This window comes from Cucurbita maxima, unplaced genomic scaffold, assembly GCF_002738345.1.
Source record: "Cucurbita maxima cultivar Rimu unplaced genomic scaffold, Cmax_1.0 Cma_Scf00018, whole genome shotgun sequence".
Lineage (NCBI taxonomy): Eukaryota > Viridiplantae > Streptophyta > Magnoliopsida > Cucurbitales > Cucurbitaceae > Cucurbita > Cucurbita maxima.
The window spans coordinates 2409781-2427132 of record NW_019272034.1 but is presented as its reverse complement, the minus strand read 5'-3'; the positions used below and the strand labels follow the sequence as shown (position 1 = coordinate 2427132).

The following is a 17352-nucleotide window of genomic DNA, read 5'->3' as shown; positions in this document are numbered from 1 at the left end:
ATTATAAAAAATAAATTTTAATTTTTTTTTTCAAGATATATGGATCAAATATATAATTTAATTTTTTTTATTAATAATAATTAGAATATTTTTTTAAAAGAAAATAAAGAAGGTGAATAGAGCCAAATTGCATGTGCAGGTGCGGCAATAAAGGACTGAACCACTTTCAAATTGCAGTCCTTTCAATTCATGCTGCCCTTTCTTTTATCCTTTTTCTCATTGACTTAATGGTTAACCGCTCAGTCTGATCGACCTCATATTAAAACGAGCCATTTGAGTATAATTTATCTTTGTTTACCTAATAGAATTACTTCAAGTAAAACACGTATAATTATGGTTAATCAATTTAATGGTTAGCCACTCATGTCTAGGGTTCAAAATACTGATCCATCGCAGCATACTAACATGAGTCATTTGAATATAATTTATCTTTATTTACCTAATTAGAATCACTACAAGCAAAACACGTATAACTATGGTTAACCACTTATATCTAAGGTTCAGAACACTAATCGACCTTAGTATATTAACACGAGCCATTTGAGTATGATTTATTCTTATTCACCTAATAGAATTACTTCAAGCAAAACACGTATAATTATAAAATTTTATGATTGAGACATCGCAAAGAAAGGTAAATATTGTTAGTATAAATAACGACTTTCAATTCTTTTAAGTAATTTTTAGTGATGTTCCATTTACTCGAGTGTCATAAATGTTCACAGTCACGAAATCTAAAGTGTTAAATCCAAAAATTTATTGTAGCGTTTTGATACTGTCAAGGGTTGAGTAAACACGTCTCAACCCTACATCTCGCAACCAAAGTATCTTTCTTCAATTTGTAGCATCTCTTTTAATTAACTTCAAACTCGGATTTTGCTCGAGCGATTCAAAATTTACAAAATAACCAAATATAAATGTGAAAATATACATTTAAAAAAAAATTAAAAAAAAATAGCTGTCAAATACATTAGCATTTAAATTATGGTTATTACTAATTGACATTAATTAACCCTAAATAATAGAAACATAGATTCGAAAATCGCGGTGTTGTTCCCTCCACAATCAGTTTTAAGAATTTTTAATTTTAGGGTTTTGCATGCAAATCTCAATATACATTATTTTTCTATTAATTTCCATGCAACTTGAATTAATTAGCCACCTAATCTCTCACTCCCTCTCTCTAATCAATTTCATAATCTCACATATAACCATCCCATATGAGTCTTAATTTTAATTAGGGTTTTAATTCTATCCTTTTCCGACTCGTTTTTAACTTATTTGACCAATGTTCTCCATCATTATATTCACGACGACAATACAGAAGGACCGAACCATGAGGCAAAGGAGACTCGTTCATCTTTAACTAATTTTGTTTCATTAGGAACTCTCATTGACCTATTTAACTCAGTGGTTAGAGTCTGATATACGGCATCGGTTCACGTATATCTCGATATATTCAGAAATATGCAGAAGTACCCTCCCAAAAGGCAAAATCTGTGTCTGTCAGGTTCGGTTCTTCTTAGTTGGGTTGGGAAGGTTCGACCAGAAATGCTATGCTTACACACAAGACTACCCCTCCTCCCGAAAGCTTCGCGGGGACTACTTTACGACGACGGACGACCGCCCGTAGGGGGTTTACTGCACAAGGCCCCCGCAGAGGAAAAACTTTTCATCCAACATTCTAATAGATTTATATTTTAAGCCTATTCGTTCTTGCGTCGCCTATGGCTAAGCGACGTATGCTCGAGCCTCTAGCCCTGGTTCAAGAAGAAAGTTTTAGAAAAGGGGGGAAATGGTGTTATACGGGTGTAAGCAAAAAGACAACAATAACGACTTACTTCATATAACTATCGGGTAAGAAGAAGTTGACAACTAGTCATATCCTCTTATACTACATTTTGGGGCATTTTAGCCCTTGCAGATGTAGACATGATTTTGGTGAACGGTTATACACCCTCATACTAACCCAATATAGAATGATAAAGACCTATCTAAAATGAAAGTATGTAAAAAGGGTTTAGAACGGGCATGCAACCATGGACAACACGTCCTGGACAAGTAAGATTGAGATATCTATCATGCAGTTATTGACATGTATGACCGTGACATCTTCCCCCACTCAATTAGTTGACGTTCCTATCAACCGATCCGAACAAACAAGACTAGAACATCTTACCAAACAACAAATAATATTTTAAAATTAATATATATACTATGTAAGAATCTGAAATTTAATGAAGCATAGTGGCAAAAATAATGGCTGGATTTATGGAGAAGTTAATTTAGTTAAAGATTGTGGCACGTGGAGCGTTTATTATGGAGAAAAAGAGAGAGACACGCATTCAATTTGTTCGAACCGGTTCACCGCGTTGTAATAAAAATAATAATGGCGCTTTTCCCCATTCTTTTACTTTTCTTTCCCATTTAATTCTTTATTATTATTTTAAATTTAAATTAATAAAAATATTTATAAACTTTATACTAAAATAAATGTATATTTAATAATATCTTTAAATTTTCGTAAAGTTTCAAAAACACCATTATGAATTTTTTAAACACTTTTAATTTTTCCCCGAATATTCTTCTAATGTTTCTATATTACTGAGTAGTTTTAAAAATATAAAATTAAATATATTTGTTATAAAATAAATAATAAAGTTACAAAATATTTATTATTTAGGCTAAATTAATAATAAAAATAAATAACCTGTCATTATGTCGACAAATATCATCTATCGACACCTCATAGAGTATATCTATACTTGAAAAATTAATGCATGTTTTTAAAGTATGATACTAACGATAAAATTAAAATGTTCGAAGGTGTTTTTTTAAATATTTTAAAAAATTTGAAGTATATTTGAAGTTTATAAATAAGGTTATTATCAATGAAGCTTTTTTTTTTTTTTTTTTTAGAATTTCAAAATTTAAAGATATTTTTTAATTTTGAATTTAAAAAAAATAAAAAATATTTTGAAATAATAGAGAGAGTTTAAAAATATTTTTATTAATTAGGTAAAAAAATAAATAATAAATAAATTGGATACGAAACATTTGTTAAGTAGAGTTAATTCTCAAGTTTTGACCCGTGAGGTCCGCCATTATATATTGGGCTCCTTGCCCTCCCCGAAATCCTCTGCTTAGTTCCGACACGGCGGCCCCTCTCACCAGTGGCGCTTAAATTTCTCTCCCTTTCTCTCCATTCCATTTTCCTTCTAAAATGGAGTTTCATATGCTCTTTCCGGTGGTCTTTTTCTCACTCCTTTCGTCCACCGCGGCAGTCGGCGAATGGACCAACGCCCACGCCACCTTCTACGGCGGCAGCGATGCTTCTGGGACAATGGGTAAGAAAAATTATACAAAATTTGCATGTAAAACATTTCGTCATTTGGGGTTTAATGAAATTGATGAATCTTGGGAACAGGCGGAGCTTGTGGGTATGGGAATCTTTACAGTCAAGGGTTCGGCCCGAACACCGCCGCTGTTAGCACTGCCCTGTTCAACAATGGCTTGAGCTGTGGGTCTTGCTATGAGATCAAGTGCGTGGACGACCCTCAATGGTGTCTTCCAGGCTCTGTTTTGGTTACCGCCACCAATTTCTGTCCGCCCAATAACGCCCTTCCCAACACTGCCGGCGGCTGGTGCAACCCTCCTCTGCACCATTTTGACCTCGCCCAGCCTGTGTTCCTCCACATTGCCCAATACCATGCCGGAATCATCCCCGTCGCTTATCGGAGGGCTCCGTGCAAAAGAAGGGGAGGAATAAGGTTCACAATCAACGGCCATTCCTACTTCAATTTGGTGCTAATAACCAATGTGGGCGGCGCCGGAGATGTCCGGGCAGTGTCGATTAAAGGGGCGAGAAGTGGGTGGCAGTCAATGTCGAGAAATTGGGGGCAGAATTGGCAGAGCAACAACTTTTTGGATGGTCAACCCCTCTCTTTTAGGCTCACCACTAGCGACGGCCGAACACTTGTTTCTAGAAACGTGGCTCCGGCCGGTTGGTCCTTTGGCCAGACCTTCACCGGCCGTCAATTCCGGTGAAGAGCTCAGCCACCGTGAAAGGGTTGTTTCGTCATTTCGATTTTTGGGTTTTTATTTTTACTCCGTTTTTTTTCTGTTTGTCGGACTAGTGGGCCGAGGTGGAGTCTTCTTAATCTTACCACCCGCCCTTCTGTGTTTGAACGTGTATTTTTATTGGATCTTGATGGGAAAAGTCTTTTTTGTCCCTCTCTTTTGTTAGTTGCTTCAGTTGTATTGATTGTGATTCTAATAAATCAATTAATTTTTTTTTTGCCAAAAAATGAACCGAGCCAAACCGAGCCAAACCAAACCAAACCAAACAATTGGTTTTGTACAAATTTCAGCTTTCTCGGTTCATTATTTGACAGACTCAAGTTTTTTCGGTTCCCTATTTAGAAAAAGCCGAAAACCGAACTAAACCAATAGGCCGGCTTATTAGTTAAGCCCCCATTTGAAAGCCCATACCTTATTTGTATCTCTAACCCAATAAGGCCCAAGGCCCAAATCTAAGTTAGGATTACACCCCGAGTTGGATTAGAAATGCATACACACACAACTAAAAATTTAAACGATATAACTCTATTGTTTCTTTTGTATATCCATAATGCATCTTAGTTCATCAATCTAGCTCGAGGCATAACGAGTACTTTTGACACAAGTTATGAAATCTCATGGGTTAAATTCGAATCAAACCATCAATACCCTACAGTATCTTTTTAGCACATTATAACGGCCCAGATCCATAGCTAGGAGATATTGTTTTCTTTGAAATTTCCCTTTCGGGCTTCCCCTCAAGGCTTTAGAATGTGTCTCCTAAAGGAAGGTTTCCACACTCTTATAAATAGTGGTTTGTTCTGCTCCCCAACTAACGAAGGACATCACACACATGGTCATCTTTTTTTGGTCGATTGGGAAGATCTAAACATTCTTTATAAGTGTATGAAAATCTCCCCTAGTAAACGGGTTTTAAAACAGTTGAAGTAAAATCCAAAAGTGAAAGCCCAAAGAGAATAATATATTTTTCCTGTAGCATCCCACACGTTTAATACCCTACAGGCAACTAAATGCGCAAACAACACGCCCTTCAACGATAGGTTGGCCACGGTGTGAGTACGTAGACAACTACTCTGAGTCCCATGATTCAAGTGGAGGGTTTAGGTAAGGTGTACGAGTAGTGGAAAGATGTGGAGTGATACCCTAAAAGGGTGTACGTAGAAGTGGTTGTTTAGGGTATTTTTGGGGGTTACTGAATCCAAAAGTATGGTGTAAAGCAAAGGCAAGCTACCAAATAAGTGAAAGTGAAAGTGAAAGGAAAGGAGGAGGAGGAGGAGGAGGAGGAGGAGGAGGAGGCATGGTACTGGGCGGGTCAGGAGTCAGCACACGTGGGAATGGCAGGAGAAAAGAAAGCAGTGTGCCAGGGGGCAGCTGAGTTGAGACAGAGACAAAGACAAAGACATAGACATAGACATGCGCACACACCTGCATTACTTTTACTTGCATCCCTCAACCTACCCATCTTCATTTCCAATCAAACACATTTAATTACTCGTTCATCTACGTTCTAGTTCCACTTCTCTCTCTACAAGTTGTAGATGATCAGTATCTTCAAGTCTAGTTAGATTTACCGGCTACATGATCAGTGTCTTCGGGTCTAATTAGAATTACAGGCTACATGATTAGTGTCTTCAAGTCTAGTTAAGTTTACCAGCTACATGATCAATGTCTTCGAGTCTAATTAGGATTACAGGCTACATGATCAGTGTCTTCAATTATGATTAGAGTCATTAGCTGGATGATTGTATTTCGAGCAGGGTAACGAGATAAATGATCCTTTCTTAAACAAATTTGGGTCTCTTGGATTAACGTTACATTTTATTGTGTGTGTATGTATATCTAAACTTAATAAAAAGTTATTTATTGAGTATTTTTTATTACTTGTACTGGTATGGTTGTATGGGATCAGCTTTTGGTTTTTCTTTGTTAAGACTGGGACAGAAATTGAATGGAAACGTCTGCTATTGGGTTTCCCAGACACTGAAATCAGATACAATATCATTATTATAATGAACTATAAACAATATTCATCCTAAAATCCAATGCTTTGATAATAAATAATAAATGTTAATGGGTGATTTCAAACCGGAATTCCGACACGGTATCATACTGTTGTGAAGGTTATTTGTTAGGTGATACTACATGACTTGAGAGAAGAACAAAGTATTTTTTATAAGGGTGTAAAAATCTCTCTTTTAACAAATGCATTTTAAAATCTAAAGATGACAATGTTCTTTAGCGGTGGGTTTAAGACAGACACTAAATAGTGTGTTAGTAAAGACTCTGAACCCTGAAGAGGGGGTGAACACTAGACGGTGTGCTAACAAGGATGTTGGGCCATGAAAGGGATAGATTGTGAGATCCCATATTAATTGAAGAAATGAATAAATGCTAGCGACAACGCTGACCCCGAAAGGGAGTGGATTGTGAGATCCCACATCGGTTAGAGAAGGGAACAAAACATTATTTATAACGGATAAAAATTTCTTACTTGCAGACGGGTTTTAAACCTCGAGAGAAAGTGGTAGGAGGAAAGCCCAAAAAGATAATATATATGCTAGGTGTGAATTTGAGCTTGAGCTGTTACATGCTCGTAATAGGTAGCCAAGCCAAACCAAACCTTATAAACTAAGTCAGTCAAACAACCCATGTCCCTCTAAACTAGAAAAAACTGGTCAATGTCATGTTTTACTTTCCCCACCCACAACCACAAGCACTCTAGAGTACACCACTGAGTATCATATTATGTCAGCCCCTATTCAGTTCCTCCTCTTCCTGTAAAAATGGCTACCAAAAGCGACATGAATTCAGGCACCAACGCGAAGGCTTGTGCAAGAGGACACTGGAGGCCAGCAGAGGACGCCAAGCTAAAGGAGCTGGTCGCCCTATACGGCCCCCAAAACTGGAACCTCATCGCGGAGAAACTGGACGGCAGATCTGGTAGTGTGGTAGTTTAAAATCACAAGTTTTTTTTTTTTTTTTAAGGTAATTCACTGACATGGGGGGTTGTTGTTTTGGACAAGGTAGGTAAGAGCTGCAGACTGCGATGGTTCAACCAGCTGGACCCGAGGATCAACCGACGAGCCTTCACACACGAGGAAGAGGCGAGGCTAATGCAGGCGCATAGAGTTCACGGCAACAAATGGGCCATGATTGCCAGGCTATTTCCTGGGCGCACTGATAATGGTGTCAAGAATCATTGGCATGTCATCATGGCTAGAAAATGTAGACACCATTTTGCTGCTGGAAGGCGGCGCAGGAGAACGGCAACCTCGGATGAAGATTCACCTACAAATGAACCGCCGTCGTTTATGGACCGTAGTGTTGAACCGGCGTTGTTCTTCGACTTTCTTGGAGTAGGAGGTGGACCCACATGAAAGGTAAAGATCCATCTAGTTTGTTCATGTATTGTACTTTATTTATGTATTTATTTTTAAATATAATTGGGTCGTAAATTAAAAAAAAAATGATTGAGAATTGTCATAGCCGAAAGGCCAACCCAACTTGACCTAGGTTCCATTCAATTTCGATCTAAAATCAAAATTTGATTCGGTGGTTAGACCAAACCCTTTCATTCATTAAATTGGATATGAACGACGTATTTTAGTCTATGGACCGACCCTTTTGGACCATATTTGGGTCAGCTCAATAGCTTTATTATTGGGTCAACTTAAATAGATTTGTCTATATAATTCCCGTATTATCCTTTATATAACTCGAGATGTCTATAAAAGTATCTCCCGTTTCCACAACCTATTTTAGTTCCAAAAATGAGAATTAGCGGGAAAATTTTCAATTTTTTTTTATAGTTTTTATTTTAACAATATTCCTTTCATGTTTCCCTATTAAAAGAAATATAAAATATTCTAATAATATTCTACCACAATAATTTTAAATTATCAAAAAAATAAATTAGTTATATATACACTGAGACAATGAATATAATCCTATCTTTGACCTTATTTTAACCAACAGAGAAAAATCCCTCTCAATTTCACGTTTAAATATAGATTCTTCATAGAACACAATCCCCATGGATTAAACAGACATCTCTAGACATAATAATCATTTCCAAAATTGTTGGAATATGCATTTAATTATTCAAAAATCGAGTCTTATATCAACCGAGTAGCGTAACAACACATAGCACGAACACAAATTTTTAAAATTTCTCTCGTATTCATAGAATATACTTTAAACATTGGGTTAAAATTCCACCCATTTACACATATTTTACATCCAAATGCCAAATTTTGATAATCATTCAAACATACTCCACATTCAAATCGATCAATCTCTTATAATCTCCCTCAGAAACAGAGCTGCTCTGTTCTTCCTCATCTCTGTTTCCTTTCCTCTTCTTCTTCTTCGTCTTCACTGTCGGGGCCTCCTCCAAGGACGTCAAAGAGCTATCAATGGAGCCCATCCTCGTCTCCCTCACCTCATCTGATTGATACCCATAGCTCACCATTGACGCCAATTCCGACAGCTCCGCCTTGGCCTCCTCCAGCGCTTCAGAACAACACCCATACCCTGCAATCATCTCTTGAGCTCTTCTCAGCACTCTCTGTAAATACTTCCCTTGAGCTTCGATTCTCAGCTGTAAATGCCTTTGTACCTCAATTTGTTCATGTAATCTCTTCATATTCCTTGAATCAACCCAAGAATTACATAAGAAAATTGCCATTTCAGATACAAAAAAACACAAAAACGGGTTTTTTTTTTGGTTTTTTCACTTCTCTTACTCGTTCATGCTATGATTTTCAGGCTTTTGGGTCTTCCCCAATCTGTATTTCTGATATAAAAACAAACCCAAATCAGTTTTTTAATGATCCAATGAAGAACAGCCATAGATTGAAAGGAAGTAGAAGAAGAACCTGTAAATGACTCTTGAGATGATAGAGAGTAAGGCCAGTGATACCCATGGCACGCATCAAGCTCTTAGGAGTAGCCTCTGTAACAAAAAAACACACAAAAACAACTAAGTAAACGGATCACAACATTCCACCATAAGAACAAGAACAAGAACAAGAACGAAACTGTGAGCTCCACCGAGATGAACGACTGCGTCGACAAATCTTTGATGAAGTTCAGGAGTCCATTTCAAGCGTGGCTTTGGATCAGTAGACAAAACCAAGTTGATGTGGTGATAATTTTGCATAATTATTGGTTCTTTTTCTCTTTGAATATCCATAGAAGGAAGGGTATGGTTTGGTTCAGGTTCTCTCTTTATATCATTAAAAAAAGGGTTTTGTTGGAAGGGAATATATGCTTCATGAGCTGTGCTTCTTTTTCTTCTTTTTATATTATTGTTTCCTAATTATATTACGTTCATACCAATTTTTATTTTTTTATTTTTTTATTTTTTGTTGAGAGAATCTGAAAAAAAACGAAAGAAAGATACAGAGATGGAAGGAAGAGTCTCAAAAGGAGAGAAAAGAGGGAAAAAAAAAAAAGTGTATGGTTTGTTTTTATCTTGCTGTTTTCCTCTCTCTTGATTCCCATTTGCCTTTGCTAAGCCCCACGAAACCCACCATCAACGATCACGATCACGATCACGAGTTGTTTAAAAGATGTGAGGATATGAAAAACTCGATCAATTTAACCTAATTCATACAATCTGTGTAACGTTCCAAGTCCACTGCTATCATATCCCTTCTGGGTCTAGCCTACTTTGATCAGTGCCTCTGTTACCATTTCTAACGGCTCAAACCCACTTCTAGTAGATATTGTCAATTTTGACTCATTACGATCGCTACAGCCTCACGATTTTATAAAGAATGTTTTGTTCTCCTCTACAACTGACATGGGATCTCACTGTTTGGGTTAGGTTATCAATTTATTTAGATTGAGTTGAGTTAAGTTACAAATTGATTCATGGGTTTTTATGAACAACTCGATCTAAGTCAACCCAATAGCTAATTGAATTATGTGGGTTGAGAAATTTTATATCCCGAACAATTGGGTTGGAGTAAAACATGTCTAAACCTGAGATGATTTATCCTATAAACGTCCGTAATCATGGGTATTTCTTTTCGTGATTTATCAAATGGGGTTTTTGTATAGTGTATGGTGTGGTTGGCAGATTCTTTTTGTTGTTTGCAAAGGATAAAGGAATCAAAGAATCTAATCTAACCTTAGATTTTCAAAAGCCATCTGAACAAAAGAAAACTTATCCTTTTCTTTTCCATATTCAAGCAAGAAAGAGAATCATACTAACTAATCTCGTTCTATTTCTACCAAATTTAATCCAAAATAGAATTAGATATGTTTCGATTCATCGTTGAACTCGTTGATTAAAGGTTACGAGAAAATTCAAAATTTTAATAGCTGAATTTGAGAGTCGATCGAGTGAAATTCAACTAGGGATGAGTTTGAAAAAGAACGGTTTTTTAAAGCCCTCAACTATTTCATATTATGTCTCCCTCGCTCTCGGTTCTTGCTTCCTCAACTCATAGTGTTTCTCTTGTATGATCTCTCTTTCTTTTGGGGTTAGCTTTCAACGTTAGTAACTATGCACAATAACCACACATTTTAGTTGCTTTACGAGAACTTACACTCAAAATTACAACAATATTCCACTGTGGAGGTGCGACTTTTAGTAACCCAGTTTCTCCATAAGGAATACGTCTAGGAGAGCATTATACGATAACCTCAAAAAAGACATAAGAGTACTGACGACCATGACAGAACAACACTCCGTTCATCACAACAACGAGATCAAATCAATCAATAGAAAGAGGATTCTGTATCTTTCGTATTCATTCACGCTGAAACAGATTGTCTTAAGATTTTACCACCAATTATTGGTACGAAAAATTAAACCCGTTTAATTTCTAAAAAAGAGATACATCGACAATAAAGCAATCAGAGTAAACCATCCTTTCATTATTATAAATATATATATATATATATATATATATATATATATATATATATATATGGTTTACCCTTTCATTATTATAAATATATATATATATATATATATATATTTGAGAAGAAAAAAAAAATATTATTATAAAAGAAAAATAATAAAAGGTAAAGAAAAAAAAAAAGTGATCCATTCATGAGTGGAATCAAAATCAAATCATTTCATATTATAAAGAAATATTTTTCCCTTTTAACCTCATTCATTTCTTGGCCTCCAATTTTCACCATAAATATTATATTATATTATTTATTTATTTATTTATTTATTTATTTATTTATATTTTGGATATTGGAAAATGAATGATGATTCTGTCCAAACTAGCTTGCTTCACATTGAAAGGAAGGAATATTAATTATTGAGATGAATTAATGGGTAATGTGGGCCAAATGTTTGAAAAAATGGTGAACAAAAAAGGGAACAACAAAAGATGAGTTGAGTTCTTCAACTACCTTTCTCTTTACCTTCGATTTAATGTCTTACTTTGCTTCCAACGATACGGAGCGTAATTGATTTCTCTTCGTTCATCAATCATATTTGATACGAGAAGTTCATGATCTTGCTCCTAAGAACGTGTGCGTCGCCTGAGAAAATGAAAGATATATGAATGACCCAGAACCACATCCGATGAGAGTGATCATCAGAATATGATGTTTAAGAATTTGTAACCTCTCAAACCTACCATTACCAGATATTGTTTTAAAAATGCGTTTACTAGGGAAATGTTTTCAAACCCTTATAAAATGTTTCATTCTCCGATATCACAAAATTACTTATAAGAACTGATAGTGGTTATGTATACCAATAAGTGTGTCGAGGTTAGAATAATTCTGTATTGAATGACCTCTGAGAATTTTCCCTATAAATATGTAAGTGAAGACAAACTATGCTAAAAGATCCTGAGCTGATTTGTTTGTTCAAGACAAGTAGGTAATATAGGAATGTCGGAGTCATCATGTGTTGAATATAGATACTAAATGCTGGTCAAAATTCTGAGCATGAACGTTACAATAGGAGATTATTATCTTATTATAGCCCCTAGCCAAAGCCCTCAAGAACCTCACAAGAGGCCTGTCCCGCGCACACCCATTGCGCTAAACCTCACAACTAGCTCAGTGCTACCAAGCCTCGCAAGGTGCTTCAGTGTGCATGACCTCACATGTGCAACGCCACCGGCGCCTATGCTTGCCTCTTAAGCAGCTTGTGGGGCTTGGTTGTGAGCCTCTCCCATTCGCATCCAACATCCGCACATGCCCGCCCACACTCATCAATAGCCAAGTGTCATGCATGCTTCTTATATTTTTATTGATATTTGTTCTAATCCAACGAATAAGTTAGCCGTATGAAAATCATATTTTGTAGTCAATTCAAACGTATAATCGAGCCTCGAACCACGTTTTACGTCAATTACATGAGTGCTTAAAATTTAATTAGTTTATTCCAAGAGAATATTAATGTAAATTATTGAAAGCTCAATATTTACAAGGAAGAACAAACCAAGCTTTATTCTATCTATACATAAGAAATCCACAAACAAAAGGGGCAAAAATCCTAACCCTAAGCTCCATGATCTGAAGAAACTCCATTAGAACCCTCACTTCTCCGATCATTATTGAAAGAAAAACCAACCCAAATCTCCCTCGCCCGCCGTCCCTCGTTGTTCTTCCGATCAACATCATCCGGCAGCTTGCACCTACAAAGAGGGCAATTCCCATGAACCCCAAGCCATTTCTCTATACAATCGGGATGAAATTTGTGTCCGCAAGGCAGTTCTTTAGCCACCGCCCCAATTTCCCACTCATCCAAGCAGATCACACACTCACAACCCAACTCCTCTGCCATGATTTGAACGGTGGGGAGCGCTTCTATGGATGCTCTGGACGCCGGCGGCTGGCCGTCCTTCCCGCCGAGATCGCGCATCAGCGCTTCCAAGCTCGAACGCCCCTCGATCACGACCATGCTCTGAGTAAAAGGGTTGACCAGAAATATCCTGTCGCTCCGATTGGCGTTTTGGCGATCTGGGTCGGCGGGGTTTTGGGATTGTTGAAGTGGGTCGGCGGTGGAGAAGCCGAAGAGGAAGGGCATGAAGAGAGAGAGGTCTCTGTTTCCGATGAAGGTGTCGAAAACAGAGGAGATTTCAGGGGAATTGGAATCGGAGGCCATGGATGTGGGAATCGGAGGTTGTTCTGGGTTTGGAGATTGAAGAAGGGAAGGGTAATGAATTATTGGCGTTTGGAGTTTGTTTGATAATGAATACATAAATTGCCTCTTCATCCATCAGTGCCCCCAATGCAAGGCAAAGCCGGTGCCTGTCCTTTTCATTCTATATCACTGCCATGAAACGATAATAGGATGAGATTTTGATGTGGGTTAAAAAAGACATTACACTTCGTCTCGATCTTTACCCGATAAAAAATGATCCTGATTTGGTTCATGAACTTATAAAAAATACAATTTAACGAAATAATTTCGTACTGGAATAGTGACTAGCCGAATAATGACTAGATCATTGTGACGATCCAGACAAGATAGATTCTATATTTTCTTATGTAAATAAAAAATAAGTTTGTTTCTTATAATCTATGATTAATTGACATGTTAAATGAATAAATAAACTATACGTAAATTTTATAACATGGTATTTTAGCGTCCTATGTGCTTTAATCTAATGTCAACTTCAGACAACTATACCATAGGTCAAAGCTCATTGAATTGAAGGTATTTGAAGAGTTTTAGAGTTGTTTTAGAGTAAGTCCTATTGCATCTTAACCGTGTTCATCATCTTGTTGGAACTTGTTGTTCCGATCAAAAGCAGTATTAGGGATGCTTGCGTAGAGTTTAAAATTGGTTTAACTCGAGCATTTCTATGTTGTCCATGTTGTAGCACAAACGCATTTCTATAAAGTGATTATTATAAATTCTAATAGTCTTAGTATGATGCGACTTATTTCGATAGAACAACCTTGAAATACACACAATTTGGCAGAACTCTTTGAATACTTGCTCTCAACTCAAGATCGACCCTATTTAGACGCTAAATAAACAAACATTCTGGCTTAAGCTCTCAAATAAAGATCTTTCTCATGCTATCTACTATTTTGATTTGACATTCTGTCACCAAATTCATGACATGCCCAGCAAATTGTATACAACACAAAACCTCCCCGTAGATAACTTCTCTATATAAAAAAGAATGTACAAAACACAAGAGTTTTATGTTTAGCTTCCAAGAAGCAGCATCAAGCAGTGCGATCAAATTGGAACATAGAATTGACTGGTCCCGAAACAGACGACAAAAATAATAGAAGTTTGTTGGTGACTGTACCTGGTTTTGGAAGATGACAAAAAGCTAGGGGAAGATGTTGGCACATACAAATGATGATGACGATGACGGCAACGACAACAAAAACAAGTAGATGAAGACAGGGTTTTCATGTTTGAAAATATAGTATTTATTACATGGTTGATTGCTGCAGTTCAGTTCAAACAGGAGTATGAGGATGAGGATGAGGAAGAGGGTGAGGGTGAGGGGTGAGGGGTGCCCCTGCTGCTGATGCAATCGCAAATTGTAAGCCTCTATGCTGTCCATGTTGTAGCACAAACGCCACTTGTGTTGCAGCCACTGCTGCCGCCTCCTGCTGGTTCACAACCATACAATTCTCTATTCAATTGGAAATGTCTCAACTTAGCAGTAACATTCTATTAAGTTCATTATGTTCCAACTCTCTCTCTCATTATGTTTCAGGCTTCATACAGCTAACTAACCTAAGACTTGACAATATGCAAAAATATCTTAAGACTTACAATACAACTATAACATAATTTAAGATTTTTCTGTTTTAAACTACTTATTTAAAAGATTGACAGACTTCAGAAACAGTTTTTTTTTCTTCTAATGGAAGAAAAAACACAAAGATAGAACCTACAACAGCTCAAATGCCCAAGCCCACTGCTAGAAGATATTGTCCTCTTTGGGCTTTTCCTATTGGACTTTCCCTCAAAGTTTTTAAAATTGTTAGGAAGAGGTTTCCACACCCTTGTAAAAAATGTTTCGTTTCACTCCCCAACCGATGTGAGATCTCCTTTTGGGGCCAGCAACCTCGTTGGCACTCGTCCTATCTCCCATCGATGTAGGATCTCACAGAATCTCTCTTTCTAGTTACCAAACCATTCTTAATTTTCAAAGTTTCTACAGAAGAGTTTATAAGAAGAAAAAATTTAAAGAACTCCTAAATTACCAACCTGTCTTTGTCTTCGACGTTGCAAGATACTGATGGCCCAGGCCATGATGTAGCAAGGTAACAGAAAACCAGCAGCACGAAGCAAGAAAATCTGTCACAGGCATGTATTAAGATTGTAAACCCATCCCATCATGAACTCTATTTTTCCTTTTCAATTTAAGAAAATAAATTCATACTCCACTTACAGAGAAGAAGGCAGATGCATCATCTTCTCCGTCTGGATCTGTTATGGTCAATGCATGACGCAGAAGGAGAAGAGCTAGTAACTGCCGCATAAAATAAAATAAATCATCAGTGCAGTAGCATGGAAAACAATGGAGTGGAAAGTCTGGTATCATTCCAATTTTTGGTGAAAAGAAGAGTTTCTACGAACTACTAATAGCAAACATACAATAAGAGCAGCCGATCGGCAAAATGCAGCTCCACTGTCATTTGAAGCAGCATAATCATCATATTCGGCCTCCAGAAAGTGCCGTTCCGCCTCTGCAATGGCTAATAGCCGAGTATCTCTCAGGTCTAATGGATTACCAGCAATAGTCCATCTTCCCCTGTGCAGACCCACATCCAGATCAATATTTAAAATACAACAGAAATTACATGAAAACAAAATATTTGCGGGTGTTCAGAAACATGCTAATCAATGCAAGACAATAGGAAATAACAAAAAGATTGAGCTTACTCCATATCAATAGCAGTTTCTTCAGAACGAGATGGTGCAGTGTATCCAGGTTGATAAAACTGGCAATTGAATAAAACACATCAGCATCAATGAGGAATTAAACACCAAAATATCAACAGAAAAGAAGCTGCAACTGCAAATCTCATTATCCCATTCAACATAGCATAAAACAAGTGCAGACAAAATGAGGATGACATTTTATAATTTTTATTCAGAAAAAGTGAATAAAACAGATAAATGTTCTTCATTATTATTATTTTTTTTTTGGCAAAAAAGAAGCATTCATAATCTTGGCCAATGCACCGTGACAAATAAAGAGAGCAGACAACCAACTAAGAACAACAAACATTCCACTCCCGTAAAGGTCCAGACTTAGCAATGGAATGGTCTACAGGATCAAGGTTACAGCAATGAGGTTAAAGGAGAAAGAATTATAAGCGAGGGAGAAGAGGAGCCTAATGTTATAAGCGAGGGAGAAGAGGAGCCTAATGACCTGAATCAGAAGCCCCATGATCAAAATAGAAAAGGCCAGTCATCAAACCAACTTTTCACCAACAACAAAGTTTTAACAGAAATATCTCTTAATCCCAAAGTCACGAATAAACACCAATGCCTTGTCCATCAACACACTCAACATTAAAGAACCTCAACCTTTACCATCTCTGACAATAATGCCCCAACTCCCTTTCGCCACATAGAGTATCCCAAATGGTATCCACATTACTTTAGGTTGAGCATGAGGAAGGAGGAATCGACCTATTGACATGCTGGTCGTCTTCCTCTCATATAGATGGAACAATCTTCTATGATACCAGATCCAACCCACATTACTTTATGGTTTCCTCTGAGATGGACATATCAAGAGAAAGGAGGGAAAAAGGTAGGGCTCAAAGAGAGAAGGAAAAGTGACTGGTCGAGAGTGAAAGACCAAAAGAAAGAAAAGGAAAAAAAAAAAAAAAAAAAAGTAAACCTCCTTCATTTATGTGGTTTGTAGAGTACAAAATTCTCTCTTTGCTTCTATGGTTTTATCCTGCAACACTCTCACCCATCGGGTGTGTGCCCTATAGAGGTAGGCGAGGTGCCCCCTCTTCAGCGTGCACACTTTTATGCACTTTTTAAAACACTAAAAGTGAATTTTTTTTACTCCCGATGTAAGAATTCAAAGAATTAAGAGTTACGAAAAAAAAAATATTCTTGGCAGAAAACTTGCACGCAAGCTAAAGCATATAGATAATATTAGCAATTTATTTGAAATTCTCCGATCGCAAAAACTTTAAAAGAATGCAAAAATGGTCGACATATCAAATAAAAAACATCATGCATACCTGATGACATATCTCACAAATTATGTCTCCTTTCTCATTGCACCAATGTTGAACGCACTTTCTATGAGCATACTGAACAAAAAAAAAAAAAAAAAAAAA

General features: G+C 36.9%; 5 protein-coding genes across 7 annotated transcripts in view; 2 read left to right on the top strand and 3 right to left on the bottom strand.

Moving 5' to 3' along the window:
• Positions 1-3122: 3122 nt before the first annotated feature.
• LOC111492630 (expansin-A15-like) lies at positions 3123-4292 on the top strand. The gene is made up of 2 exons (XM_023142006.1): positions 3123-3347; positions 3428-4292. The coding sequence occupies exons 1-2, from the start codon at positions 3224-3226 to the stop codon at positions 4045-4047; spliced, it is 744 nt and encodes a 247-aa protein (XP_022997774.1). The 5' UTR covers positions 3123-3223; the 3' UTR covers positions 4048-4292.
• Positions 4293-6750: 2458 nt separating this feature from the next.
• LOC111492634 (transcription factor CSA-like) lies at positions 6751-7469 on the top strand. The gene is made up of 3 exons (XM_023142011.1): positions 6751-6816; positions 6876-7020; positions 7108-7469. Exons 2-3 carry the CDS (start codon positions 6882-6884, stop codon positions 7455-7457), a joined length of 489 nt encoding a protein of 162 aa, XP_022997779.1. The 5' UTR covers positions 6751-6816; positions 6876-6881; the 3' UTR covers positions 7458-7469.
• Positions 7470-8227: 758 nt separating this feature from the next.
• Positions 8228-9374, bottom strand: LOC111492633 (myb-related protein 1-like). Its single transcript, XM_023142010.1, has 4 exons — positions 9121-9374; positions 8958-9034; positions 8826-8875; positions 8228-8729 (listed from the first exon to the last, which is right to left on the bottom strand). The coding sequence occupies exons 1-4, from the start codon at positions 9272-9274 to the stop codon at positions 8345-8347; spliced, it is 666 nt and encodes a 221-aa protein (XP_022997778.1). The 5' UTR covers positions 9275-9374; the 3' UTR covers positions 8228-8344.
• Positions 9375-12423: 3049 nt separating this feature from the next.
• LOC111492631 (E3 ubiquitin-protein ligase RNF181-like) lies at positions 12424-13283 on the bottom strand. The gene has a single exon (XM_023142008.1). It carries the CDS (start codon positions 13280-13282, stop codon positions 12566-12568), a length of 717 nt encoding a protein of 238 aa, XP_022997776.1. The 5' UTR covers position 13283; the 3' UTR covers positions 12424-12565.
• An 886-nt stretch (positions 13284-14169) lies between these two features.
• Positions 14170-17352, bottom strand: part of LOC111492629 — a 4697-nt gene continuing 1514 nt past the window's right edge. For 2 of the 3 annotated variants that reach the window (XM_023142003.1, XM_023142004.1), the window contains exons 3-8: positions 17254-17325; positions 15929-15987; positions 15641-15797; positions 15435-15515; positions 15251-15340; positions 14170-14646 (exon numbers count right to left, since the gene is read on the bottom strand). In XM_023142003.1, the coding sequence (XP_022997771.1) occupies positions 14491-14646; positions 15251-15340; positions 15435-15515; positions 15641-15797; positions 15929-15987; positions 17254-17325 (615 nt within the window). In that variant the 3' untranslated portion in view covers positions 14170-14490. The remainder of the gene's footprint in view (positions 14647-15250; positions 15341-15434; positions 15516-15640; positions 15798-15928; positions 15988-17253; positions 17326-17352) is intronic. The other variant, XM_023142005.1, reaches the window with a different exon arrangement.

Excerpts from the sequence above, each read along its gene's own strand:
- LOC111492630 (XM_023142006.1), top strand. The coding sequence starts at position 3,224 with ATGGAGTTTCATATGCTCTTTCCGGTGGTCTTTTTCTCACTCCTTTCG. Across the intron at positions 3,348-3,427 it reads CGATGCTTCTGGGACAATGG|GCGGAGCTTGTGGGTATGGG; the intron begins GTAAGAAAAATT and ends TCTTGGGAACAG.
- LOC111492634 (XM_023142011.1), top strand. The coding sequence starts at position 6,882 with ATGAATTCAGGCACCAACGCGAAGGCTTGTGCAAGAGGACACTGGAGG. Across the intron at positions 7,021-7,107 it reads GAAACTGGACGGCAGATCTG|GTAAGAGCTGCAGACTGCGA; the intron begins GTAGTGTGGTAG and ends TGGACAAGGTAG.
- LOC111492633 (XM_023142010.1), bottom strand. The coding sequence starts at position 9,274 with ATGGATATTCAAAGAGAAAAAGAACCAATAATTATGCAAAATTATCAC. Across the intron at positions 9,035-9,120 it reads TCATCTCGGTGGAGCTCACA|AGGCTACTCCTAAGAGCTTG; the intron begins GTTTCGTTCTTG and ends TTTTTGTTACAG. Across the intron at positions 8,876-8,957 it reads ATCTCAAGAGTCATTTACAG|AAATACAGATTGGGGAAGAC; the intron begins GTTCTTCTTCTA and ends TTTTTATATCAG.
- LOC111492631 (XM_023142008.1), bottom strand. The coding sequence starts at position 13,282 with ATGAAGAGGCAATTTATGTATTCATTATCAAACAAACTCCAAACGCCA.